General features: G+C 32.6%; 5 protein-coding genes across 7 annotated transcripts; 2 read left to right on the top strand and 3 right to left on the bottom strand.

The window, feature by feature from the left end:
• Positions 1–35: 35 nt before the first annotated feature.
• On the bottom strand, positions 36–1,880 carry mRpL44 (mitochondrial ribosomal protein L44). The gene is made up of 6 exons (XM_013312058.1): positions 1,720–1,880; positions 1,355–1,633; positions 1,051–1,211; positions 697–823; positions 317–490; positions 36–225 (listed from the first exon to the last, which is right to left on the bottom strand). The coding sequence occupies exons 1-6, from the start codon at positions 1,787–1,789 to the stop codon at positions 74–76; spliced, it is 963 nt and encodes a 320-aa protein (XP_013167512.1). The 5' UTR covers positions 1,790–1,880; the 3' UTR covers positions 36–73.
• Positions 1,881–2,150: 270 nt separating this feature from the next.
• On the top strand, positions 2,151–21,099 carry LOC106117958 (glucose dehydrogenase [FAD, quinone]). The gene is made up of 13 exons (XM_013312491.1): positions 2,151–2,422; positions 2,971–3,023; positions 15,692–15,745; positions 15,870–16,112; positions 16,344–16,515; positions 16,617–16,804; positions 17,375–17,502; positions 18,076–18,253; positions 18,518–18,775; positions 19,106–19,254; positions 19,502–19,667; positions 20,325–20,511; positions 20,940–21,099. The coding sequence occupies exons 3-13, from the start codon at positions 15,728–15,730 to the stop codon at positions 21,062–21,064; spliced, it is 1,812 nt and encodes a 603-aa protein (XP_013167945.1). The 5' UTR covers positions 2,151–2,422; positions 2,971–3,023; positions 15,692–15,727; the 3' UTR covers positions 21,065–21,099.
• Positions 2,543–8,885, bottom strand: LOC106117956 (uncharacterized). Of its 2 annotated transcripts, none has more exons than XM_013312489.1 (14): positions 8,729–8,885; positions 8,443–8,645; positions 7,434–8,049; positions 7,108–7,180; positions 6,962–7,030; positions 6,797–6,877; positions 5,814–6,714; positions 5,386–5,450; positions 5,105–5,199; positions 4,759–4,880; positions 4,527–4,576; positions 3,612–4,420; positions 3,262–3,524; positions 2,543–3,037 (listed from the first exon to the last, which is right to left on the bottom strand). In XM_013312489.1, the coding sequence occupies exons 1-14, from the start codon at positions 8,760–8,762 to the stop codon at positions 2,903–2,905; spliced, it is 3,516 nt and encodes a 1,171-aa protein (XP_013167943.1). In that variant the 5' UTR covers positions 8,763–8,885; the 3' UTR covers positions 2,543–2,902. The 2 variants fall into 2 exon arrangements, with proteins under 2 accessions (XP_013167943.1, XP_013167944.1); XM_013312490.1 differs by having other exon boundaries at positions 8,443–8,618.
• Positions 9,277–10,375, top strand: LOC106117959 (uncharacterized). Its single transcript, XM_013312492.1, has 3 exons — positions 9,277–9,575; positions 9,957–10,056; positions 10,253–10,375. The coding sequence occupies exons 1-3, from the start codon at positions 9,378–9,380 to the stop codon at positions 10,339–10,341; spliced, it is 387 nt and encodes a 128-aa protein (XP_013167946.1). The 5' UTR covers positions 9,277–9,377; the 3' UTR covers positions 10,342–10,375.
• A 1,812-nt stretch (positions 21,100–22,911) lies between the features above and the next one.
• On the bottom strand, positions 22,912–25,006 carry sqh (Myosin regulatory light chain sqh). Of its 2 annotated transcripts, none has more exons than XM_013312487.1 (4): positions 24,880–25,006; positions 24,061–24,253; positions 23,769–23,907; positions 22,912–23,634 (listed from the first exon to the last, which is right to left on the bottom strand). In XM_013312487.1, the coding sequence occupies exons 2-4, from the start codon at positions 24,248–24,250 to the stop codon at positions 23,439–23,441; spliced, it is 525 nt and encodes a 174-aa protein (XP_013167941.1). In that variant the 5' UTR covers positions 24,251–24,253; positions 24,880–25,006; the 3' UTR covers positions 22,912–23,438. The 2 variants fall into 2 exon arrangements, with proteins under 2 accessions (XP_013167941.1, XP_013167940.1); XM_013312486.1 differs by lacking the exon at positions 24,880–25,006 and adding an exon at positions 24,461–24,659.
• Between the last annotated feature and the right edge of the window lie 157 nt (positions 25,007–25,163).

Here is a 25,163-nt window from a genome sequence, read left to right as displayed (position 1 = left end):
TAAACAAATATACAGAATTGATTTATGTTAAGTTTTATTTGAAACTATACAACTATGTAACTATGGTATTAATTTAATTAGCAGATATTTGTTTCTTTTGACTCGACTTTGGTATTCCTTGAAGTTTAAAATTGATTGGAGCCATACTGTCTTCTGTGCCAAATATTTTCTTAAGCGCTTCAACTGCGGCCATTTCTTTTGCTGTTGACACAGTTTCACCAAAGCCTGAAAAGAAAATCAAATATGAAATAGTCCTAAATTATTGTATAAATTTTGCTTGAAATATTTCATTCTATCAAATTAGGCATATACATACCTGAAGAAAGCATTTTCTTGTCTATATAAAGTCCAACTCTATAGCAAGCTAGTAATGTATTCTTGCCGACCTCACCAATGAGTCTAGGTTCTATTTTACCTCCTTCCTTCTCAATTATTCCACAGAGCATTCCCCAAGGATCTTCTATCTTCCACAAATCATTTACATCTTTACCTAAAATTTAATATATAGTTTTATTGTAACAAATAAGAATGTTTCAAATATTTGCAAAGAAAAGTCAGTAAATTTTGTTCAACTTAGCACATTTAGGGCCACCAAGGCATAACCCAACTCCTCATAAATGTTTGATAAAAGTTGTAAAAAAAATTATTGCTGTTTTTTTTTAGTAAGTGTTGTATTTGCAAAAAAAAAGTAGTTACCTTGTAACTGTGTAATAACAAAATCTCTAACAAAATGAGCTGCCCTCTCCTCACCAGATGATCTTAACAGAGCTCCAACTATTGCTTTGAATGTGTTTGCTAAAGTAAAGTTATCTACAGGATATTCCTGAAACAAAATTTATTCTTATACAATCTTTTTTAGAGAAAAGATATTAAAAAGGGCACATAACCGTTTTTTAAAAACTATCAATCATATTGTAAAATAAATTTTTGGATAGTTTGTTTTCCAATAAGTAGAAAACCATTAAATAAATATGTTAATACTTTTCCTAGGTCAAACTAGGGCAGGTTAGCAAGTAAAAAATTAAAAATAACTAATATCAATATACTTACAGATGCTAAGATGATGTCTTTAGTGCCAAGGTGCAGGGATATGTTTGCAAGTGTATCCTCACTGACAAGGTGGTCCTGAATCGAAGCAATACCTTCCATGGGGAACCTCGGTAGGACAGCTTCTAAGTACAAGCTTATATACTGCTTGATAAACTTGTCACCTTAAAAGAAAGTAATATTAACAATTCCATGACCATTACAGTTTTACTAAATTGTATTAGGTTTAATAATGGTAAATTATATGTTTTAGTACAGGTGTTTCAACAGCAAAAACGTATAGCAGTAAGTTCAGTAAATTAGATACCTTCTTCAACGAGTTCTCTGTTATCCTTCATTTGTATGGTAAATTCCATTTCCTTTTGTTTCATTTCTTCCTTTATAACATACGATCTATCTGTAAAAGCTTGTAAAAGTAAATCCGAGTCGAATTCTTCATTTAGTCGCTTTCCAAAAGCAAATAATTCCGCTTCTAAATTCCATTCCAGGAATGTATTCCTTGGATTGATTTTTTTACCACCCGCTCTGTTCTCGCGTCTCTTAAACTCCGCTAATGTAGGTGCAACCCATCGGTGAATTTTTGGTGCTAAAAATAATGCAAAACCCTAAAATTATACCAAATCAAAAACAAACGAAACAGAAAAATGAATAAACGACATAACATAGATGTACCTTGTATTTTTCCAGGAAAATATTTAACGGTATTTCTTAAAAGTGGAACTGATTTTCTTAGAAGGGACATTTTGTTTAACTTCTTTTAAAACATTTCTATTTTAATACATGAAAAGCTGAAAATGTCAAAAATCTGAGATTATTTTGAGGTTATAAAACAAACTATGAGTTTTTTTTAAGTTATGGCAAAAGTCATAAACATTATGCCAAACCAAATATTAAATTGTAAATAATATAATATTTTATTGATAGTTTAAAATATTATAAATTAAAAACATGCGAGGCCGACTATGAGCTAAAGAATTGTTGTCAGAGTTGATAACCGCAGTGAACTCAAAAACGGAAGATGAGAAAATAAATATATGTGGATGCCCGACGAAAGTATATTTTTTGCAGCAACAAAAAAATTATATTCGCACAAATACCATTAAAATAAGGCTTCGTCAGCGAGGTATTAAGAAAATATGCCCGTGTGCATCAGACACCTTCCTGTCCAAGTCCCGTCAAAATCCGTCCAGACCGACTGATTACTGACAAAACTTTTAAAGCAAAGCAAATCCATAATTTGTACGAAATATGATTTTTCTAATATTACATGCAAACGCTCTAAATTAATTAGTATGTATAGTTTACATATAGTCGCAAAAGAAACCGGAAACTAGAAGCGAAGTCAAATAATCGAAGCCGCTTTCATCAAGCGAATGTACGTATTGTTTTAATTCTCAGGTTTTAATCGTATTAAAAAAATGTAAACAAGCGCTTAACAAATAAAAAGAATTTTTTATTTCACGATTATAAAAACAGATAAAAACGTCATGTAAATTTATACAAGCAAAAAATTGTACATTACCACAACTGACTTTTAAATTTTGGAAATGTAAAATATAACAACATTAACTTTGTTAACCAAAGCTGTAGTGATAAGGAAGGTAGTCTTCTAATTAGTAATAGTTCTTGGTAAGTTCTAACATCTTTCATATAATCGTCTTTATACATTTCTGCAGCGTAAAATGATTCTATTTCGTCGTTAAATAGTTACTTTTACGTCTACTCGCCCGCTCAAATAATATAACCTCTCTGCAAAGGTTCAAGTGAGCATCAAATCAGTTTTATATTCACAAAAAACTGATAAATAATTACAGAGCGAGTTAATAAATAATCCACTTATGAATTTCGATAAATGTCAACTTCTCCGACTGGTAAGAAAACCTCGCACCGAACTTAAGAATCCTCTTTTAATTTTGTTCACAGGTACAATTGTGTGATTACTGTAAAATGAAGCCGATGTGTCGTACATTGATGATGTAAGTTCAATTGCCTGAAATAAATTATATTTTATTTTATAATAAAAAACAAATTGCAGTATGAAGAGCCTATCGTATGTTGCATTATACATAATTTTTAGATTCTGCCTGGTCGAATTGAAATCGATGCTTATTCAATCAATTTCTCGCTAGATATTAAAAGAGCTCTCTCAAATTATTTCTCGAATAAAAAAATATTATAAAAATGTGTTTTATCGTTTTAAATTTGCATACTTACTCCAAGAGACGTGCTGATATAGTATGAATCAATTGAACTATTGACGCCAGAAACTTTGCTGGTCAAACCACAAGGAAGCTTCATGTTGGACGGCCTCGCTGAATGCATCACAAGACAGGACATGAGTCGTCTTAGGAACGGCCTCTTTTGCTTAGAATCTCGTGGCGAGAGAAGATACTTGAGGGATTGACCCGACCCAGTCGGTTCAGAGTATAATGAGTACCCTGACGTACCAAGATTTGGAGTAGCCGATTTCTTGTTCTCTAAAAAGATGTAATAATTTTAAAATCTTTTTTATTTCATTTCTCTATAGTAATTTAGACATCGATATAGACATGAAGTAAACTTACTTTTAGGTAACGAATGTATTGAAGTAGTATCCAGTTGATTTGAGTATACAGATTCTGTTGGCAACTGGTCGACATTGGTCGATGAGAATGTTACCCGTTTAAAAGCGACATTCGCGTACCTGATTTCTAACGATGACATGGTTTGTCTCGGTACATTATCTTTGGATGTATTCGACGTGTCTTGACCGACTTGTCTATCAAGCAGCAAATAGTTACATGTCTGCTTCTCCAATGTACTACATATTGTTTGTACTTCAACACACACACACGATGTATTCGGTGATACTTTGCTGCTCTGTTTTGATGGTGGTTTAGGTTTATTCTGACACCTCGAACCTTTCTTCGTTTGCATTCCTCTGTCGCGTATACCACAACATTTACTTTTATTCGCCTTTTTAATTTGCCCCTCAGATACTACACTGTACGTCTTGTATACGTTCTTTTTGCATTTCGGAGGTTTCGGAGTTTTTAATTTTACCGTGCTCTTTATTGTTTTTTTCAATTTGTCGTATTGTTTTCTGGTTAACATTATAGGCTTTTGTTTTGTGAATTGTTCTATTTGTAAATATACTTGTATGTTCCGATTTAGTATCAACTGATTGTCGCGCGGTTCCTGGTGCGTCAGCGGGCTGCACAGGGGGATACACGGGATAACGGGTGGTTTCAAATCGTATTGAGTTGGTGTAGTTTTAGTTTTTACTAATTTACATACTCTGTTTTTAGGCGCTGGTGATTTTTTTTCTTGATTGCAACATTTGCACTCAAATGTTCTAGATATACGGGCCTCTACGTGTTTCGTACAATAATCACTGAAATTTTATAACAAATTTGAGTTTTATATGTCTTAATATTGGCTAAAAATGGAAAAGTTACTCTTGGGTCTAGTAGAGACGTTAAAATATAATGAAAACTTACTTTTTTTTTTTAGACCGGGATTCGCGACAGAACATACCCGAATAATATTCCTGGAACATACGATTATTAATATAAATTTAAGACGTGTATTCTTACATCCCCTTGTCTTGTTTGCGATAGATTTTTTTATATAAATTTTTGTAAACATTGAAAAGAGAATTCTAGGAACACATTTCTTGTATATTTTGGTTGTAATTTAGTTTCTTGTACGAAACATTGTGTTCCAACTTACGTGGGTAATGGGTCTTGGGAGAGTTTGTCGATATTCAAGTCCTAGTAGTTTTCTGATCTCTCTATCTCTTTCTAAGGGGTCAATGATGTTGCAGCTATCTCCATGATAATGTTTGATGGGAGCTAAAATAGACATTCAAATAAATCAATTGTAGAGCGGGCATTCGAAAACTTTCTCTAGAAACACTTTAAATTCGAGAATGTCAAACTTAAAAGTGCCTACTTAGTGGTAACACGTCCTGAAATTTAGAAATAGTGATGACACTTATTGACACTCTCCTCACAATAATACATACATACGTACATTTCATTGTTTTAAAGTAATAACATAATTGTATAAAAATTACCGAAAAAATTAGTGTTACTCGTAGATTCATATAATTCATCGTAACTGCGACTGGTTTGTGTGAATTTCATGCAACATTGAGGTTCAACTTCGCTGCTGAAATTAAAAAGAAACAGTAATCTTTTGATGTTTGATACATGCAAAAAATATTTTACACTATCCATCAATTAAAGCTCTCTGGCAATTTGCCTAATAAAATATGGGAGTTGTTGAAAAATTAAAAATTGCATTTGTTAGAAATAAAAAAAATTAAAAAAAAAACAAATAAAAAAATCGTTCTACCTGTCTGTATTACCTACAGCAGTGTTAGTATGTTGGGAAGTTTCATAAACTGCTGTAGTCGAAGGCTGAAATTAAAAAAAAACTGAACAGTTACTAGAATTAGTCAGTGCTGTTGCTTAAGCGTAGGTTGTGATGGTTTTATAAAAATGTTAAAAAACCTTAATATCAAATATGCAGGTGACATGGTTTGTAGAATTGACAACTGTTGGACAACAATGACCGTCGAGAGGCCATCCGGTACAGACCAATGGTGTTTGTGATGGTTGTTCACTAGTTGTACCAATGACCTGTCATTTGGGGGAAGATGTTGATTACGATTTATTGAAGGGGCTAGGTTCATCATTGACTCATTGGCAACTAAATCATTATATACATCGAGTTTATTTAATACGTGTTCTAAGCTAAAGATAACGCAATCTATAACTTACGGAATAGCAAAGAGTTTGTGATAAAGATCGGGTATTAACATCTCTATTGTCTTCTGATAACATCAAGAAATTCTCCATAGATCCATAGTCGTCATCGCTAGATCTATGAGAATCTTCATTATTAAATTCTCTACGATTTCTCGATATATTATTCAAATTGCGTTGTTCCTTCACACCGTTGTAATTTTGTTTTTGATTATCAAAAGTTCTCTTCATATTACTTTCGATTCGTGACACATAAGAGTAATTACCAACTTCTTTCTTGCCAAAAAGAACTGGTTTTTGATTATTATCGTTCATTTTTTTCTTTTTTATCGATTGTATATTCGTATCTCTCGAATCTCGGGACCCGAAAGTAACTGGCAGCTTTTTAAAAAACTCATTTTTCGTTTTAGATTTAGTCGTCGTTGTGCTCAGATCTGTTGGGGATGGAACTTTCTTCTGAGTAACTGGGGATGCTGGTCGGACGTAATTTTTCTTTTTCGTGTTTAAAAATCTGGCATCAACAGTTCTATTAAGAGGGTTTTCTCTTGAGTAATTTCTATGTTCAGGAGAAGGAGAACGACTTCGATACATGTTCATTTTGCTTTTATTTCTATGATGTTGTGGAGATTCTGATTGACGTCTTGGTAAGGCTGGTCGTTGGTCTATTAAAGTGTGGCTACTGGTTGTATTTTCCGCAGAATCTTGCTTAGAGTATACTGATATGATAACTAGTGGGCTCTTCGTATCTTTTGTTGTACTGCTTTTGTTAACAGCGTCTGTGGTACTGCTTACAATTTCTGTTGCAGTACCGTTACTGCAATTACAGTAACATTGTATTGTTTGATCTCTAAATGTATATTTTTTATTTCTATCTAATGGCCCATCTAAATCCACTTGAGTGCCTTGTGACTCTTGTCTAAAAGTGAATTAAAAATAAATAATAAAGATTTGCGACCTCTATGGTATACTACAAATGTATTTATCATTAACTGATTTACCTTACACCGCGATTTTTTGAAAAAGCACAGAATGTAGTTGGCTCTAGAAGATTAGCTTGGACATTAGAATCGCGATGAGTGCTAAATGAAACAAACATAAAAAAGCAGTCAGCAAAAATTTTTTTAAAAAAATGTGCGTGTTTAAAATTAGAAAAAAAATCTTACCGAAAGTAGCTTTTGTTATTAAAAATAACATTACTCGTGCTGTAACTTGACGAGCAATTGGTGTATTCTCTGGAATTAAATTGTTATATAGTACACTAATTTGATTACTCGAAAATATACTTTATTTCTGATAAAATAAAACTCACTGTTGTCTACTAGTCAAATCTGATGCTTCATTAGACTTCAATCTTTCGTCCGTACGAGAGTAGTTTCTAATACCTAGATAAAAATTGCTTTTAAATATGCTTGTTTTTGAGAAATAGCAGATCGACAGTCAAAGAAGATTTCAAAACGAAGAAAAGTACAATTATAAATAGTTTTAATTCATTTTCAGACTAAGTACCTTTACCTATGTCCCAGAAATTACGTAGACTTTTCTGTACCTATAAGATCCACCTTGGAACCAACTGCGAAGGCATCTGTTCGGAGCTAATCTCAAGCCGCCATAACGATTGAATCTTATTATACTTACCCGTGTCTCCATCTACGGTAGCCGCATAGTTAATCACATATTTATCATCATTTGTGAGTCCAAGTTCGCCGATAATACGCAACCGACTTCTACGATGTTTGACATTGTTCATTGGGGCCTTCCTTTTTGCGTTAGGACAGATGCATTCTTGTAATGTAATTCCCGCACCACCGAATATTTCGTTCACCAACGATGTTCTAGAATCCTTTCTTTGCGGAACAGTCTTCTTCTTCTTGTCTCTTTTTTTCTTTTTATCCATATTTAACGAATCTATAACGTGTTTGTAATTATGTAATTTTTTCAATGATATGTCTTCATATTTTATCCGACTGGACGATTGGTTTGTTGATAACTTTTCACTGCCTGTAGTTTTTATCTCGTAAATCTTATCCGCTTTTCGGCCAGTTACAACTAAATATATATTTTTCGATCGAAGTGAACTCTCTTGGTTGGAAACTGTGCTCTGTGCCCTTTTAACAGTTTGTCTTCTTTTATTGAATTGTCTAGATGTTTGTGTGTCCACGTGTTTAGGTATAACAGTCACTTTGATGAGTGGTATTTCACTGGATGTATCGTCTTTGTATAGAGTATCCGGAATGAATTTTCTTTTAGAAATCTGAAAGCATTGAGAATTGACACTTAAAAAAGTTAATCAAAAAATATGGCAAAAATGTAAACAAAAAAGGAAAATAATTTTGTGATTGAAAATAAGAATAAACATTGGACATAATACTATACTTCGAGCAAATAATCATTTTTATGGTACAATAACTATGTATGGAATACTAGTTGTAGTCCGCGACTCCGTCCGTACGGAATTCATAAAAAACTTAAATAATATCCTATGTACTCTTCCACAGTATGTTCTACATCTATGCCGAATTACATCAAAATCCTTTGAGCCGTTCCAGAGATATCTTATAACATCCATTCATCCAAACATTCGCATTATAATATTAGTAAGATTATCTTTTCTTATAAGATTATTTGTTATTGTATTTACTATTACCTTGGCAATAGCTTTTTTTATAACAACCGATGTGGAAGGGGCCCCATCAGTGACGTCATTAGGGTGATGCTTCGTGTGTTTAGCTTTACATAATTTTCTTACAATGTGAATATCAGGTCTCGTATACTCGGAAATGTAATTTTTTTCTTTATCTCTATTTCTATGACCTTTTCTCACTGAAGGAATTAAAGAATCTAAAGAATCTTTGATTGAAAAAATAAGAAAAAAACCCTATTGAAAAATTGAAAAACTACAAAAACAAATTAAAAAAAAATTCACAACTGACCAAGTACGTCGGATTCGACACTGTAACAGTCCATTTTAGCAAATTTAACGAAAGTTTATCGAAAATCTTGAGTAACCACCGCATGAATTGTTATTATATATTTTAATTTTGACAATATAATTACAAAAATATTAATATATTCCCTTTCATAATGTCGGCTGACAATTTCTTTATGTCTTATAATTTATGTCAGATTGACAATAACCTGCCGGTGCCATTAAAATGTTTATTATATAAAAAAAAGTTAACACAATTTAAAAAACTAAACTTATTTAAAAAAATTACCCTAACACAAAGAAAATAAATATGTAATTAAAGTTAACTAAGTATTCTTAGTTTGCATTACTTATTTTATTTTATCGTATCTATAAAAATTGTATATCTTATGTCTTCTAGGCACTATAAGCATTTTATTAAATACTACGTATTTTTTCTTAAACAAGTATTATATTAAATGAATAAGAGTTTTGAACAGAAAACAGTTTTTTTTTTCATTTTATTACTATAATTATTTCCAAAACAATCGGCATTATCTATGTAAATGTCAAATCAAATTTCAATTCAATCAAAATAACCTAAATTTTATAATGCATATTTTACAATAGCAATAAAATAAAATTACAAATTCAAATAAAAACTTATAACAAAAATGTCCCGGGAAGATTATTTATACACTCAAATGATTATACCTGTATCAAAAGAGACTTATTTCAATATCAAGGAAGCTAAGAGAACTGCTAAACTATGCGCATATGATATGTTATACCATCCACCTGACTACAACCCGAAATCCGCAAGATCAGATCGACAGGAACCGAAAATTATTAGAAAAAATATTTGGGATCAAGTAAACTATTCGTTACGGTAACATTCAAACTTTATAGCGGCTCGCATGTGCGGCTATGTGAACCACAACTTTTGGCATCGGTGGGACATAAACACCTTTTTTAATGTGAGGAAATGCCTTACGCATACTATATATAGGGTAAAGATAAGTTATTTCGGACTTGTACCTACTATATACGATCACAAAATCTTCATTTGGAATGCAATCGCGTAGAACTAGCCACTCACTCATTCACGCAGAATGCGCTCGCAGCTAGTCACGAGCCGCCATAAAGTTTGAATATTATAATACGTGCCTTGGTAATGAAAACTTGGTTTGTAGAGTAAAGATGTTCAATAAAAACACAAAATGATTTAAATATATAATATCATTATAAAACAGGAATATCCTAAAGGGATAGCTTCAACAACTTACTTTCAACTCGGACGTCCGAAATGGAAGCCAATAGATATACCAACAAAACAATTTGTTAGAATTCAAGGTAAGTAATTTTCGGCCTTGACAGTTTGTCCTATTTCTAATTAAAAAAAAAATTGTATTACGATCTTTTAATAAAAAAATCGTTCCACAAAAGAACTATCAAAATTTATCCTTGATTTAATTGTAATTTCTCACATCACTTCTTTTTTTTATTATTCACAATGTCATTTTATTAATACTAATTAATTTAATTTCAGCGAAAAACGAAAATCCCCATATGCGTATTTACAATATTTTGGAATGGGCAACACTTATAAATGAAGGGAAACCAAGCTTATGCGATTAAAAATAAATCTTAATAAAACTATATACAAATATAACGAAGGACTATTTTTTTTGTTTTGTACACTTCAAATAACATTAAACTTTTATTATTGAAAGCCAAAGTTATGTTAGGTAATAAATGTAGCAACCTTATAATAACGAAGTTAAAATGTCCAAAAGATTTACGTTGACAGAAGAACATAAATAATCACATAACATTTGATTTTACAGGACATTTAAACTGCACCTCGATTTGATTTTAATAAGCCAATAAATATTAAATATCTAAAAAGTCCAATCTTACTAATAATGTAAATAGGACTGTTAAGCAAGATAAGTGCATACATATTTTTTAAACCAAAAGCGAATACAATTTTTCGTTTTCTTATTAATATAATGCAGCTGACTGTACAAATATATACGAAAAATGCATTAGTACATGACGGGGTTAAACATAGGTAGATTAAACAAGTGCTTTATCGCCACTGATTTATCGGTTTTAAATTCTTTAAAAAAAAAAAATGTTGCCATTATGCGCTACTTGCACAAAGACGGGCGTCTCACTTATCATAAATTTTGCATTTCCAATTGCCTTGTTAATACTAACGAGGTAATTATGGACCAACCTTTTTTCATTGCTGTGGCATATAATAAATGTAAAGAAAACATGTGTACGAACAACAAAACTATTTTTACAATGCATGTGATGTTTTTTTTTAATTATTAATTACCCTATAATATAAAATGCGGCGTTTTACATAATTAATTTTAAAATATCCATGTTTCACAAAGTACACGATATACCACAGTTAAGAAGATTTATTCAGCATACCATACCAATTTATTCAGCATTTAAAATCGAACCAAGAACAGGTAATCAAAACCCACTCTAAATATAAGTTTAAAGTACCGAGTAACTAAAATTAACATGACAATTATTATAAGTGATTAATTCTAGCAGATATTTAGTCATATAATACTAGCTGATGTCCGCGATTCCGTCCATGCGGAATAAAAAAACAATTAGTATCCTATGTGTTCTTCCAGAGAACGTGTTCAAAATCTATACCAAATTTCAGCGAGATCCATGCAATCTTTCAGGAGATATCTTCAAACAAACATCCATCCAAACATTCGCATTTATAATATTAGTAATGTTAATAATTGATTATTAATAATTATGAAAGAAAGAAATTATCTGTCATTTATTATATCGAATATACTTTGTTATTTAGAATGTGCAAAATATATTTTAAAGGTCGTAAAAGGTTTTTAAAGCTGTGATAATTGATTTAAGTTTAAATTGTGATAAATATAAGTGTATATATCTTTTTTCTTTTTAATATAGAGTATAAGGAACAGTCAACTGTTTTCGCAATAATGTCTATGGACTAAAAAGTAGCAAGGATTAGAATTCCTATTTAACCTCCTTCATTTTTAAATCCTTTTATTCAGAGTTCAGAGGTATTATTAAGGTACTATTTCTCAAAATGAAATTTTATATTCATGTGATTTTTAAATGTCAAATAACTTTTAATGACGATTCTCGAGTCTTGATCATAAATGTTTAATTTTTAATTTGATATATGTATTACTTTAAATAATTTTTAATGTAACATTGCTGTAAAAAATTGACTTATTGGAGAATTAAAATAAAAAAAACACTGGCCGACTACCTGTTTCTTGTAGAGACGAAATTATTTTTATTTTTAATTAAATAAACAATCTTTGCCGGCCAGTTACATCTCATAACGCATCACTGTTGCCAGGCTTTTGTGTTCGACGAAGAATAATTTAAATATTAAACTAAATGCAATTTTGAAATATCTAATATAAAAACATATTTACATAAAAAAATTAAAGATAATTTTTAAAATTTATGTCTTAAGTTCCGTTTTTTTTTATTTCCTGTGATAGTGCAGTTTTAATAGCTGAATTATTATCGTTATTAGTGATGTGCATTACAAATTTGTTGTGAAGTTGACGAAAATACGCGTGAACTACAAATTTTGTAATTTTTAACAATAAAATAGAGTGAGTTTTAGTTATAAAATTGTGATAGTTTATTCTGATTTATTTTATTAGGTACGGTCTATAAATATTTCTTTACATACAACATACTAAAATAAAATAAAAAAACTATTTAGATTTATAATAAGCAAAATTTGTGATATATTGAGAAAGTGTTGTCCTTAATAGTTTGATGACTAATTTACTTCGACATTTCTCTTAGGAAAAACTTATAAAAATAGTATTATCTCTTTTTTCCAAGAAGAATGAAAAGGACAACATATTTATCTACATTTATTTCGGCAGTGCAAACTGATGGTTAAGTCATTTTACCCCATAACCGAATAAGAAGGGGTGGCAGAATATCCTATTATGCAGTTGTTTAATAATTTGAGTAGATTATTCTATTCCATAACTCTTAAGATAAAGAACAAGTATTATATTTTGAGCATTCGGTATGTTCTCTTCGTTTGAGATTTAAAAAAAAACGATTCTGACAAAAACATTTTGAAAGACGAAAAGTCCTCCCTCACTAAACTGATGCAGTTTCTAATTGGCCTATTTACCTAATTATATATAATGTCTAATCTTATATATAAAATTCTCGTGTCACAATTTTCGTTGCCATACTCCTCCGAAACGGCTTGACCGATTCTCATGAAATTTTGTGAGCATATTGAGTAGGTCTGAGAATTGGTCAACATATATTTTTAATCCCGCGCGGACGGAGTCGCGGGCGATAGCTAGTTACCTATAAAATCGTACCGACTGCATAATTTTGAACTCTTTGCATACTCTGGTAAGTATTGCGTAGTAAAAAATTATGACACTTCTCCGTAATAGTCTAGCGCTAGTTTACGCGCTATAAAAACGTCTTGCGGAATTTAATTTTCTTTGCCACCTAAAATATAATTAAATATTTTCATATGTTCTTAACTAATATAAAAGATTTGATTGTTTGTTTCCTTGCATTTAATAAACTTCGCAACTTCTGATCTGTTTTGAATAATTCTTTCTTTGTTTCAAGTACTATCCCTTGCTATTTTTTATTAGATTTTTTAAATTCTCATAAAATATGTTGAAAAGTATAAATTAAATAATCAAAATAATTTCAAGCTAAAAGTTTACGTTAAATCAATTTTGAAACCGTGAAATTTACCGTAATTTTTAGACACACAACCCCTTTTTTAGCGTCCTAACAATTTCATTAATATATCCAATCGTTTAAAAAAGCATAAGATGACAAACTATTAATATAAGTATTCGTTATCGTTCCCGCGAGCTTCCTAGATGTAAAACACTATATAGGCTAAAACTTAACACAACAATCAAATTTTATCCGTGACCCAAAAAATTAATAGATTGTTACAAAATTCGTAGTTTTGAAAGGCCAGCATCAATGGCCCGTAAATTTAACGGCTGGTATTTATTATTAAAATGTTAATGACTGAATCAAATAATAGTCTTTGTTACGAAATACAAGTGTATTATAATTTAAGTTACTTTTTTTTAAATAAAATATTAGCAGATTTTTTAGTAAATTTACTAATATTTCTTTTACCATTCCAACTAACCTGTATGCTTGTGCTAGGATATGGTTTACAATAGTTGAATGGCGGGATTCAAACCCCGACCTCGTGATCGAAAATCTGTATCCTTAATCATTAGGCTATTGACGCTTAAAACTTTTATTTAAATCAATTAATTTGTAGTGATGTTTTATAATTTCTACGCAAACTCTGGTACACTCCTAAATGTGCTAGATAAGTTTTACACTTGCATTGAGATATCTTGGCAAAGAATAGAATAATATGTAATTTATTTTAAAACCCAGTAAATAATTTATATTCAGCACGGACGGAGTCGCGGACGACAGTTAGTATTGTTATATTGTATACAGTTTCTGCTTCCCAAAATGGCAATATTCTAAAACAAGCGCTAATAATATTGCCCAATTCGTTAAACGAATCCCAACAAACGATAAATCGTCAGTTACATCAACAATGTAAATGCTAATTGTATTACAACGATTACGCACTATTATACAAATTGTTTATTATTGATCTAGCTGTATACCGCGACTATGTCCGCGCAGAATTAAAAAAATAATAACCTACGTGTTCTTCCAGACTATGTTTTCCATCTGTGTCAAATTTCATCATGATTCGTTGTGCCGTTCTGGAGATACCTTGTAATAAACATCCATCCAATCCATCTATCCTGAGATCTGAACTTACCCATTTATAATATTAGTAAGATAAGAATTAAGATTGTACTGGCTGTTGGGCGCGACTCCTTCCGTTCAGAATTAAAAAAAAAAAAATTAGTAGCCTATGAATTCTTCCAGACTATGTTCTACATCAATGCCAAATTTCAACGAGATCCATGCAGTTGTTCTGGAGACACCTTCTAATAAACATCCATCCAAATATTCGCATTTATAATATTAGTAAGAGTTAGGTCTATAGATTGAAATTAAAATTAGATTCTTAGTAAAGTCATAGTTCACATCCGGAACAAAATCTGACTCATCGTAATTTCTTGCTATATAACGATGTACCTAATGATTATTTATAAATTGAAATTGTTTGTTATATTTGTGTTTAACTATGTTATCTACCCTACCTTACTTGTTTATACTTTATATTAGTTAAACTGATATATAAACACGGCTAAACACTCACGTATATTCGTCCGGTGGCGGCACCGACTAGTTTGAGTGAGTGACGGGCCGCGTCCGCGAAATAATACCAGTACTACTCATCTTGATGAAGGGCCCCCGATGGGCTCGAAACTAGTCGGTGCCGCCACGGAACGAATATCCGTGAGTGTTTAGCCGTGTTTATATATACGTTTAGTATAATGTCTCACGAAAGTTTGAATAATTTATATTAGTTGTTAATCTTTTTGATAATAAAATTTTCGACTATACTGTGGTTATGTATCAAAATATGTCCATACAAATTTAATTAAGTTTTCTTTCAAACTATGTTTTACATATATGCCAAATTTTAGCGAGATCCACGCAGTCGTTCTAGAGATACCTTCTTAAACATCTATCCATGCATTCAAACATTCGCATTTATATTAGTAAGATGTCTTATCTTAGTCTTAGGAAAATCCTGAACAGACAGACAATATGTTTTATTTGCATATAGAGCATGGATCTTTAGGATCCTCATACATTCTCTAATATCCTGTTTAATACAACTTATATAAACAACTTGTACAAAACGAAATGATACAAACATTTGAGTGATTGATAAAGCGCTACATGAATTTAGACAGTAAATACATGAAAGTTCATAATATTAATTTAATAACGATCAGAGACAATTTGTTTTTTTATTTTCAAATTGCAGGATTCAAAACACGTGGGAAACGGCAACTCTTACAAGATGATACTGGCACCGCAGGTAAAAATAAATAAAAAAGAATAATAAAAAAAATTGATTCTTTTTTTCGTACACGATCTTCTACAATGGTTCTTTCACAGATACTACTCAATTGAGTACACATTTGATATTGCTATAATTTCAGTCATGTTCCTGTCCATTAACAGAGACTGGTGTCTCACTTGTGAACTCAACTGTATGTAATGCCGCGGTATTATTCATGGCTTTGCTAGAAGCTTACCTTCGAGGTCGCTGCGATATCGCCACTCCCTGCAGTAAAATAGACCCGGTGGACAAAGTAGATGAAGCGTACGACTTTATTGTGGTGGGATCAGGTTCAGCGGGCTCTATTGTGGCTGGAAGAATGAGTGAGATAGAACATTTTAAGGTAAGGGACCCAGTTATTACCTAGCTTTGATTAATAATCTTCTACTGGGTGCTATAAGGTTGTATTCGGTCGGGTATTGTTGCTTATTTTATTTACCCTACCCTACATAACCGATTCGAGGAATGATCTGTCCACATTAGTTATTCCAAATTATTATAATTCAGGGTCTTTCGATTTACATAATTGCAACATTATTGTAGCAAATTTGTTCTTTTTAATTTTTAAATACAGGTCTTATTGCTAGAAGCGGGCGGAGTGGAGCCAATTGGTGCTCGACCTCCCGGTTTCTATCGTAATTTTTGGCAGAATCAGGACATCGATTGGTTATATCGCACTGCACCGGGTAACTACTGCCTCGATCAGAAAGAGAAAGGATGCTTTTGGCCTAGAGGGAAAGTAATCGGTATGTTATTAAGACAAATAATAAATATCCATTATTGGGGTAAATACCCTTCAATGATTGAAATTATATAGTAAAGTTAAGCAATGAATTTCCACCACCAGGTGGCAGTAGTGTGTTAAATGGTATGATGTATCACCGCGGCCATGCAGCTGACTACACAGCTTGGGGTAAAGAATGGTCTTGGGAACATAACTTACCTTTCTTCTATATGACTGAAGGCAATCGACAAGTCGGCACTTTGGTTGATTCACATTATCATTCGGAAACAGGACCGATGCCGGTACAACAAGTAAGTTCTTTATCATTATTTTTCTTTTTGAAAAACATCACGTAAATATATAGGTACAATTCGCAACAGCAATAATTGTTGCAGAAATATATCGATCGACTGGTGAAATATCATGACCACACAGAATATACACTTGAAGTGGAAGTAATTCCGTGTTTCGTATGAGTATGGTTTGGCAGGCCTAATTTTAGTCCCCTTTCTCCTTATAAGAAAGGAGTGGATAGGGGAACTGTATTTGATAGAAGAAGGGACGTATTGTAAAGCGATATCCTCTGTCTGTGCGTTTCCTCCTCTGCGTAGTTTTAGACATTATTAGTTAGAATTGTTTGGCGCGAATGGCGCCCTTTTATTACCAAGTGTCAGAATGATTAGTGAGGGGACATATACGCCGACATTTTAGTAAGGCTAGTGTTGTGCTAGTACACCACCACAGTGTCGAATTTTCTTCCTAACAGTAGATAGCGGTCTCTTTGCTGTTTTGGCGAATTTATGTGGCCGCTTAATCATTTGCCACCTTATAATAAATAAAAGTTAACTAGATAATTCAACAAATATTTCCAATATCCACAGTTCAATTACCAACCTCCATTTCTATACGATATGATGCAAGCAATCAGAGAAGCTGGGTTGCCCGTCATACAGGATATGAACGACCCTAATACTCCTGAAGGCTTCTGTATTGCACAGGCTTTTACTGAGTAAGTAACAATGTAAACTGGTTTCCTTGAGTTTTCGTCTAAAAAAATAAATATTTCTATTTCCTATGAAATTCTAATAAGAACTTTTTAAAAGACTATTAATAATTATTACTAATTATTACTTATTAAGAAGAATGACAAATTTCATAAAAGGTAGGTTATCAAGCTAAGGCGAGCGCGGCATCGATTAAGTCTTTTTCCACTAAAACGACTAGAAATGTTGTTTGCGCGCGGCGTTGCGACTGTAATTTCTATGAGGAGTGTGTACAATCACCTTCATAAATATTTATACAATTACAAAGCTTCAAAAATTTGTATACACGCCTTCGGTTTCAAAAACGTATCCGTTCGAGTGATTCCGGCCATGAATACGTGCGAATGACGAATACGAGTATCCATATTTTTGGCCGAAGATTCTAGAGTTTTTTAAATGTATAAATATTTATGCAGCTGACTGTACCATTTCCATTGATTGACACTGACACGACGATATTAGTCCTGCAAAGCTGTATTCGCAAAATCCGTAAAGCCATGTTGAAGTGGGATTTAACAAAAATAGCGCAATGTTTACAGAAACGGTCAAAGATATACAACAGCGCGAGTGTTTCTAAAGCCGCGTTTCGTACGACCGAATCTGCATGTCAAGACAAACGCACACGTGTTTAAAGTTCTGATAGAAGACAACCACGCGTATGGTGTACAATATTATGACGAAAAGGGAAATATAAAAACTGTTTACGCTACCAAAGAAGTAAGTTAAGCGCCTGCAATATTTACATCCGCAAATTTAAATTATAATAGAATGTGCGGGACATTACTTCTATCAGTCAAATGTCGTTAGATAAGTAGGGGCTGTATAATGAAAATTTTACTTTTTACAACTGTGAGGTTTAGATCGAAAATAATTATTTTTTTAATTGTTTTGCTGTCCCTACTTTTGGATTTGAGAACTACCACGTCACAATATAGTATCGTGCAGATTATTCACAACTTGCTAAACTCAAAGCTTTTCCAGGTAATACTAAGCGCTGGCAGCCTCAGCTCTCCTCACATCCTCTTCCACTCAGGCATAGGTCCCCGAGGTATGCTGGAAGGTTACGGTATACCAGTCATAGCAGACCTGCCCGTAGGTCAGAACCTGAGGAACCATCTCGGCGTGACTTTAGAGCTATTAATGACCAAATACGATCAGAAACGATGCCTGGATTGGAGCGCTTTAGTTCAATATTTGCTGAACAGAGACGGGCCTATGAGCGCCACTGGGCTGACTCAGGTAAGTTACACATTTTTGGTCCACCAATGATCTCTATATAAAAAGCATTTGCTTCGTCTCTTTAAAGTCATCGTAATCATGATTAGTTTGAGTTTCCCAAACCTCTATTAAGTGCCATCAGTGCACAAAATAGCTAAAGTCAAATAGGCACAAAATACTACGACTTTAGTCTGGGTTGTAGAAAATAAGAGGTTATGTTTTCCATTATTGAAATACTTGTACTTATAAAAACTTGTTTTTGTTTCATTCCATTTGTAAGAGACAGTTCACGTATTCCGGCAGTTTTCTTAGGTAAATTAACAATATGTTTGTATTATAATATTTGTGCAGTTGTCAGGACTGCTGTACTCGAGTTTGGCAGATCGGAGTCACAACCAGCCTGATTTACAGTTTTTCTTCAACGGTTTTTATGCGGAATGCTCACAGACAGGCAAGGTGGGAGAACCGGAGGTTATTGGGCAAAAAGGAGTTAATATAAGGTACACTTTTACTTTTAAAAACAATAAAAGTAAACGCTCTAAATAAAATTAAAAAAAAAAAAATTATTCGTATTCGCATCACATTTTTTTTTACTTTACAACTTTTTATGGGCCTTAACTTGGTCGTTTCATTAAAAAAAAACTAATATTATTAAACTAACACGATATGTCAAATTCGTTTAGTTTTGTTTTAAATTTAATTGACGGTGAATTCTTCAACTACCCTACATGGTAATTTGGTTCCCAGTATAAACGCGGTGGCGCTACAGCCGCGCAGTGTGGGTTACATGGTGCTGACCTCCAGCGACCCTAAGGTCCGTCCTGTGTTCTACCCGCAGTATTTCTCACATCCCGATGACATGCTGTTGGTGAAAGACGCAGCAAACTACGTGCACAGGATACTAAAAAGTCATGTAAGTATTATTTACGACCAAACGTAGTTATACAACTAAAACATTTTTTTTTAATTAGTTAAAACTGTTTTTTCTTGTTTATGATTCTTGTATTTGTGATTAACATTATTAAGGAAATTTAGAGGTTTTTAATTTTTCAAACCACATAAAAAATTTGTATTTTCAAAGTTATAATATACAAGTTCTTCTACTTTACTTATTAAAACATTCGTGAGACATGGCCGGTATTAGGTTGGGAGCGATTGGTCAACCGCTCAGGGCGCTAGATAGAGCGGGCCGCGGACGAGAGCGAAAGCGTGCCCGTGGTCCCGTCCCGATGCTTTGGAGGAACAGAGGGGTTTAGTGGGTATGCCTCCGCTATGGAGGAGAATCTCACATAACTACCGCGTCCCCCCCGGGGCGCGGAGTATGCATAAAGCATTCCCCTCTGAAAAAAAAGGCGCTAGATAGAAAGGGGCATCATGGGTCTTCGAATTAAAGTCTCACGTAACTCAGTTAAGCCAGGGTAGCGGGTAACCCCCGCCCCTTCTCCCTCCACGCATGATAAAAAATCTCTCCAAGGAAGCTAATAGACCTAAAACTGTTACTGCACCCGACTACGCGTAAAAAAAGCTATTAAGTAAATAAATTTTCTGTATATGAATATAATTTGAACAGACGCTACGTCATAAATACGGGATAAAGTTGCATCCTGGGTTCGCAAAGCAATGCACAGCAGCGGAGTGGAGTGAAGAATGGCTGGAGTGCGTCGCGCGAGTTGCCACTGACCCGCAGAACCATCAGGTCGGCACCGCTGCTATGGGACTTGTGCTAGACCATACTTTAGCCGTGTATAATATAAAAGGTATGTCCCATATATTAACACGTTCAACGCTTTTTGTTATGATGAATTGATGTTAGGTAATGTGTTCGAAAGTTGGTACACTCTTAATGACCCTTGAAGGCCTCACTTCCTAGGATGGAAATACTGAATCGGCAACTTAATTTTAACATAGTTGGCACTGAATGTGTTAAACATCACAATATTTCTTAATTGGAGGGATAAAAAAGTATTTACAAAAGTATTAGAAAGGGCAATTCTGTTTTCTGACTTTAAAAATCCATCGAAGCACCAACTATTTAGTATTCAGTTATTTTGTACGCTGAACAAAGTTCAAAGATAATGGTTGCAGTTTCAGGAGCTGTTTATTTACGGTTACGGTTTGTTCACATTTTCCCCATTAAAAGGTTCAAGGAAGTAGTCTTTTGAGTTATCTAATAAATATTTTCTAGGTCTACGAGTTATAGACGCATCTGCAATACCAAAGCAGCCAACAGGCAACCCACAGGGCGTGATCATGATGGTCGCCGAGCGTGGTGTCGACTTTATCAAGAAATACTGGGCCTCGTATTTATAATGGACAGGCTATAAAGTCAAATTATTGTGCAAAATTAGTTTGCAAATCTTTTCTTTGTTTGATACTTTGTGAAAATATATGTATTTTCCATAGGTTTCATCCTATATTTTAAATCAGTTTTTCAACGAAATTGATAGGCATGATGGGATTGTGGCGTTAATCATTTACCGTGAGTTTCTGAGACCAAAATTCCAGTTTAATACATCTGTTTTGTCAAATTTGAAAGAGATGACGATATGTTTTATATCGAGATTTTGATGACAGAAACAAACGGTTAGTCAATCACCCCAGTATGTCACTATCGACAAATTATAAAGAAAAGCACGTAGTTAATAAATACATTTTTAATAATTTTAACACACGGCACATTATTTATTACACGTTTTGTATTACTAGAGCAATAATAGTGTTATGTTTACCGTAATATATGCAGAAACCTTTGTAAATAATAATTTAACGATACTGTAGCACTTGAAATAAGTTAAAATTAGTGTTAGATAAAACCAAAATTCATTTTATTGAATTGAATTTACGTGGATAAGAATGTGATACCGGCAGAGGATTAGAAAGAGATGGATGGATGGATCACTGACGTCTATACTTGGACAGGCTATAAACCGTAGTATTTTGTGCCTATTTGATTTTCACCATTTCTGTGTGAAGGTGAGGATTTAAATAAATAATAGAGATAGAATTTACTGTCAGGGACTTTAACGGGCGAGTTTAAATCGTAAAAATACAAGAGCTGTCATTACCAAGCGCAATTCATTTGTAAAGATCAGTGACTAGACGGAGGACCAAGTCTGGCGCGCTCACCCTACGTGAGAGGAATAAGGACGGCTAATTTACATGAATCTTTAATTTAATATCGTTACTTCTACCTTTAGTTTATCGAATTTTTTATTTGAAACTATGTTATGATCTCAGATTTTAAGTGAATTAGATTTAAATCATTGATATATTAATAATAAAATTAATTATTAAGACTTTGTTTTTATTTTTAAAAAATACCTCTAACTTGTTTTTCAGTTACCTAGTCCCTTGATTCACAGATGTTTTAAACAGTGGTGAAAACACAATATTTATAAATTTAAGCAATTCAAACATGAATCACGGTGCAGATTTCATTTAAATGAGTCAATCTTAAAATATTTTACCTCGAAGTAACAATGACAGACGAGAGACGATGATTATATTTAACTTGGGTAATGTTCCGTTATTTTCAAACATGTTCCAACAACATATTGCTATCTCTGTTTAATCAATGAAAATGAGAGAGACAAATGATAAAATATTTTGTATTGGTTGGTATTTAACAAAGCAAACTTACAGCACACAACTGTAGATGAAAAAGTTCATATGAACTGATATAAAAAAGTTCTGAATACAATTTTATAGAATATTTTCGAGCACACAATTTTCTGTGTAATTCTGACTTTTGGTGGAATATAGTTTTAAATTCTGGAACAATCTATAACGCAAGAAGTTTTTAATAGCCTATTAACGTTAAACTATTTTTGTAAGCAACTAATTAACCGTTGCCCATACAAAGCTACTACCTATAAAACCTCGTTTGCAGTAAATTCGTAAAAATGGGTGCAAAAAAAATAAAACTCCATTATATTATTGATAAAATTTATAAGTACGTAATATTTAAATAAATACAAGATTATATTGTTGCACACAATTAGTAGGTTAAAGTGCATAGACAATTTCATAATAAAAAAAAAACAGAAATACATAAATGTGAATTAAACACAAACCAGAAAACTAACATTTTTTACAAACCAATTAAGGAATGATAATAATACTTAGCTTAGTCAATCAAATAAAATGCTTTTAGAAAAAAAAAACATGTATATTTAAAAACTTGACAGCTAATGGAAATGTTTTTGAAAAAAATGCAATCAATTTGAAATGCAAAACTCTTAGAAACTACATTTTGTAGCACCTTGCTATCTTTCGAGATTATATGCATGTCTCATTGTTAAAACTTATTTCTAAACTTATACCAATATGTCAGTTTGACAGCAGACATTTTAGAAATGTTAAAACGACTGACTAATCCATAAAGCTTAAAAAGAATCCATATATTTCATATTTAACCTCAATATTTCGTAATAGAACAGCAAAATATTATTTTATGTATTACATTATGAAACAAGAGTACATTGTTTTGTTCTACATTTTTAATCAAGTGACGAAACATATCCTCAAATATTTTTTATTTTTAATTCTTATGACCACCATTGAACTTTATATATCTGAAATGCCAGTACTCATAATACAAAAAACTCAATCCATAGACAATTGACTTAGAATATAAAGATAAAATTGGATGGTAAATATGGGTTGATATTTTATAATAACCTGCTTACTGTTCATCCTTGTCCTTAGCACCGTGCTTCAAGATACGCGTGAATTCGACGTAATCGAACAAGCCATCACGTATGGGTGCCTCTCGGAGCATTTCATCAACATCATCATCGGTGAACCTATCACCCATTGTGGTCAGTAACTCACGAAGCCTCTCCTCAGCAATCACACCATTGTTTTCTTCATCAAAACATCTGTTAACAAATTATTGTTAGATTTCCACTGTCAAAAGACTTGTACAAAAACATCAAATCTTTACACAAAATACATTTGTGGATTTGATGGAACTTAGTTGGTTTATGTTTTGCTTATCATGCTTGTTACTCACCCAAATGCATTCTTAATGACATCCTCAGGGTCAGTGCCTTGGAGACGTTCACCAAACAATGTAAGGAACATGGTGAAATTGATAGGTCCCGGAGCTTCGTTCATCATATTTTCTAGATAGTCCTCTGTTGGATTTTTGCCTATAAAATAAAGAACATTAAAAATATTTATTCCTAATAAATATATTGTGACAAATTCAACAAATAAAAATTACTTATTTTGGTAATGAAGCTTATCTTAGCTTTATATATATAAATACAAGTTAACTAAACATTAAAACAAAGTAAACATACCAAGTGATGCCAACATATCATGGAGGTCATCTTTATCAACAAAACCATCACGATTTTGGTCAATCATGTTGAATGCTTCTTTGAACTCTGCAATCTGTGCCTGATCAAACATAGCAAATACATTTGATGTGGCACGCTGGGCGCGCTTTTTGTTGGTGCCACGGCGGCCTGCGGTCTTTCTGGACGACATTATCTATAAGAAAAAAGAAATCGCCTAATCAAAGAGGTCTCATATCTCTATGACCATTTTCATAAATATTCTAAGTCTAGCTTAAAACAATCACAATCAATTTACTTGCAAATGTAGAATTATGGGTAAGAATACGATAATAAAGCACACATAGAAGTTATTTGATTATTTTAACCATTAAAAAAATAATTAAAAACCAATAAGTCTTACGTTATATGCTGAAGACGACGATATTCTCGTAGAAATTTAACGGAAATAAATTAACGGAGCAGCCAGTTTTTAACAACAAGATGTTAAAACCACGTATGTTATAAGTTAAAAATAAATTCTATCGCGAAGCAAGCACGACAATCGCTTGCTACCCGTCACTCTGCACGTTAACGTTCATTAACCACAGGCTGACTCATGCATGCTGACATTATCACAAAATTTTCAACGAATTACGTTAGGCGACGAAACTCGAACTTAAAATATGTAGGACACAATGTCACAATCTCAAATACCCAAGAATACCTTTTATGGTAGTGCATTTTAAATCGCCCTGTTTACTCAAGGATGTTCTTTAAGAAAACCATCTGTTCTACATTTTTAATAGTATAACACATAATATTATCAAAAGTTATACTTACAAGGTATTTTAATGTTTTGTTCTCGGTAACAAAGAAATAAAACAAGTAGAAATATTATTTTAAGTTTTCGTAAAGAATGACTAACTTTTTGTCCAAAATATCAAAATATATGTAGTGTCCACAGATAAACATTTAAATTATTCACTTGTACAGATTCTCTAAACTTTGCAGAAGAGATTGCCTTTACCTTTCTTAAAAAAAAGTTATTAAAGAAAAAAAACGATAGAAACGTAGAAACCGTATTTATCAAAAAACGTTTTATTACATTACATTTTTAAGTATGC

The sequence above is a fragment of the Papilio xuthus genome, unplaced genomic scaffold (assembly GCF_000836235.2).
Source record: "Papilio xuthus unplaced genomic scaffold, Pxut_1.1 DF827679.1, whole genome shotgun sequence".
Classification (NCBI taxonomy): Eukaryota; Metazoa; Arthropoda; class Insecta; order Lepidoptera; family Papilionidae; genus Papilio; species Papilio xuthus.
This window is presented reverse-complemented; position numbering and strand designations above follow the sequence as displayed.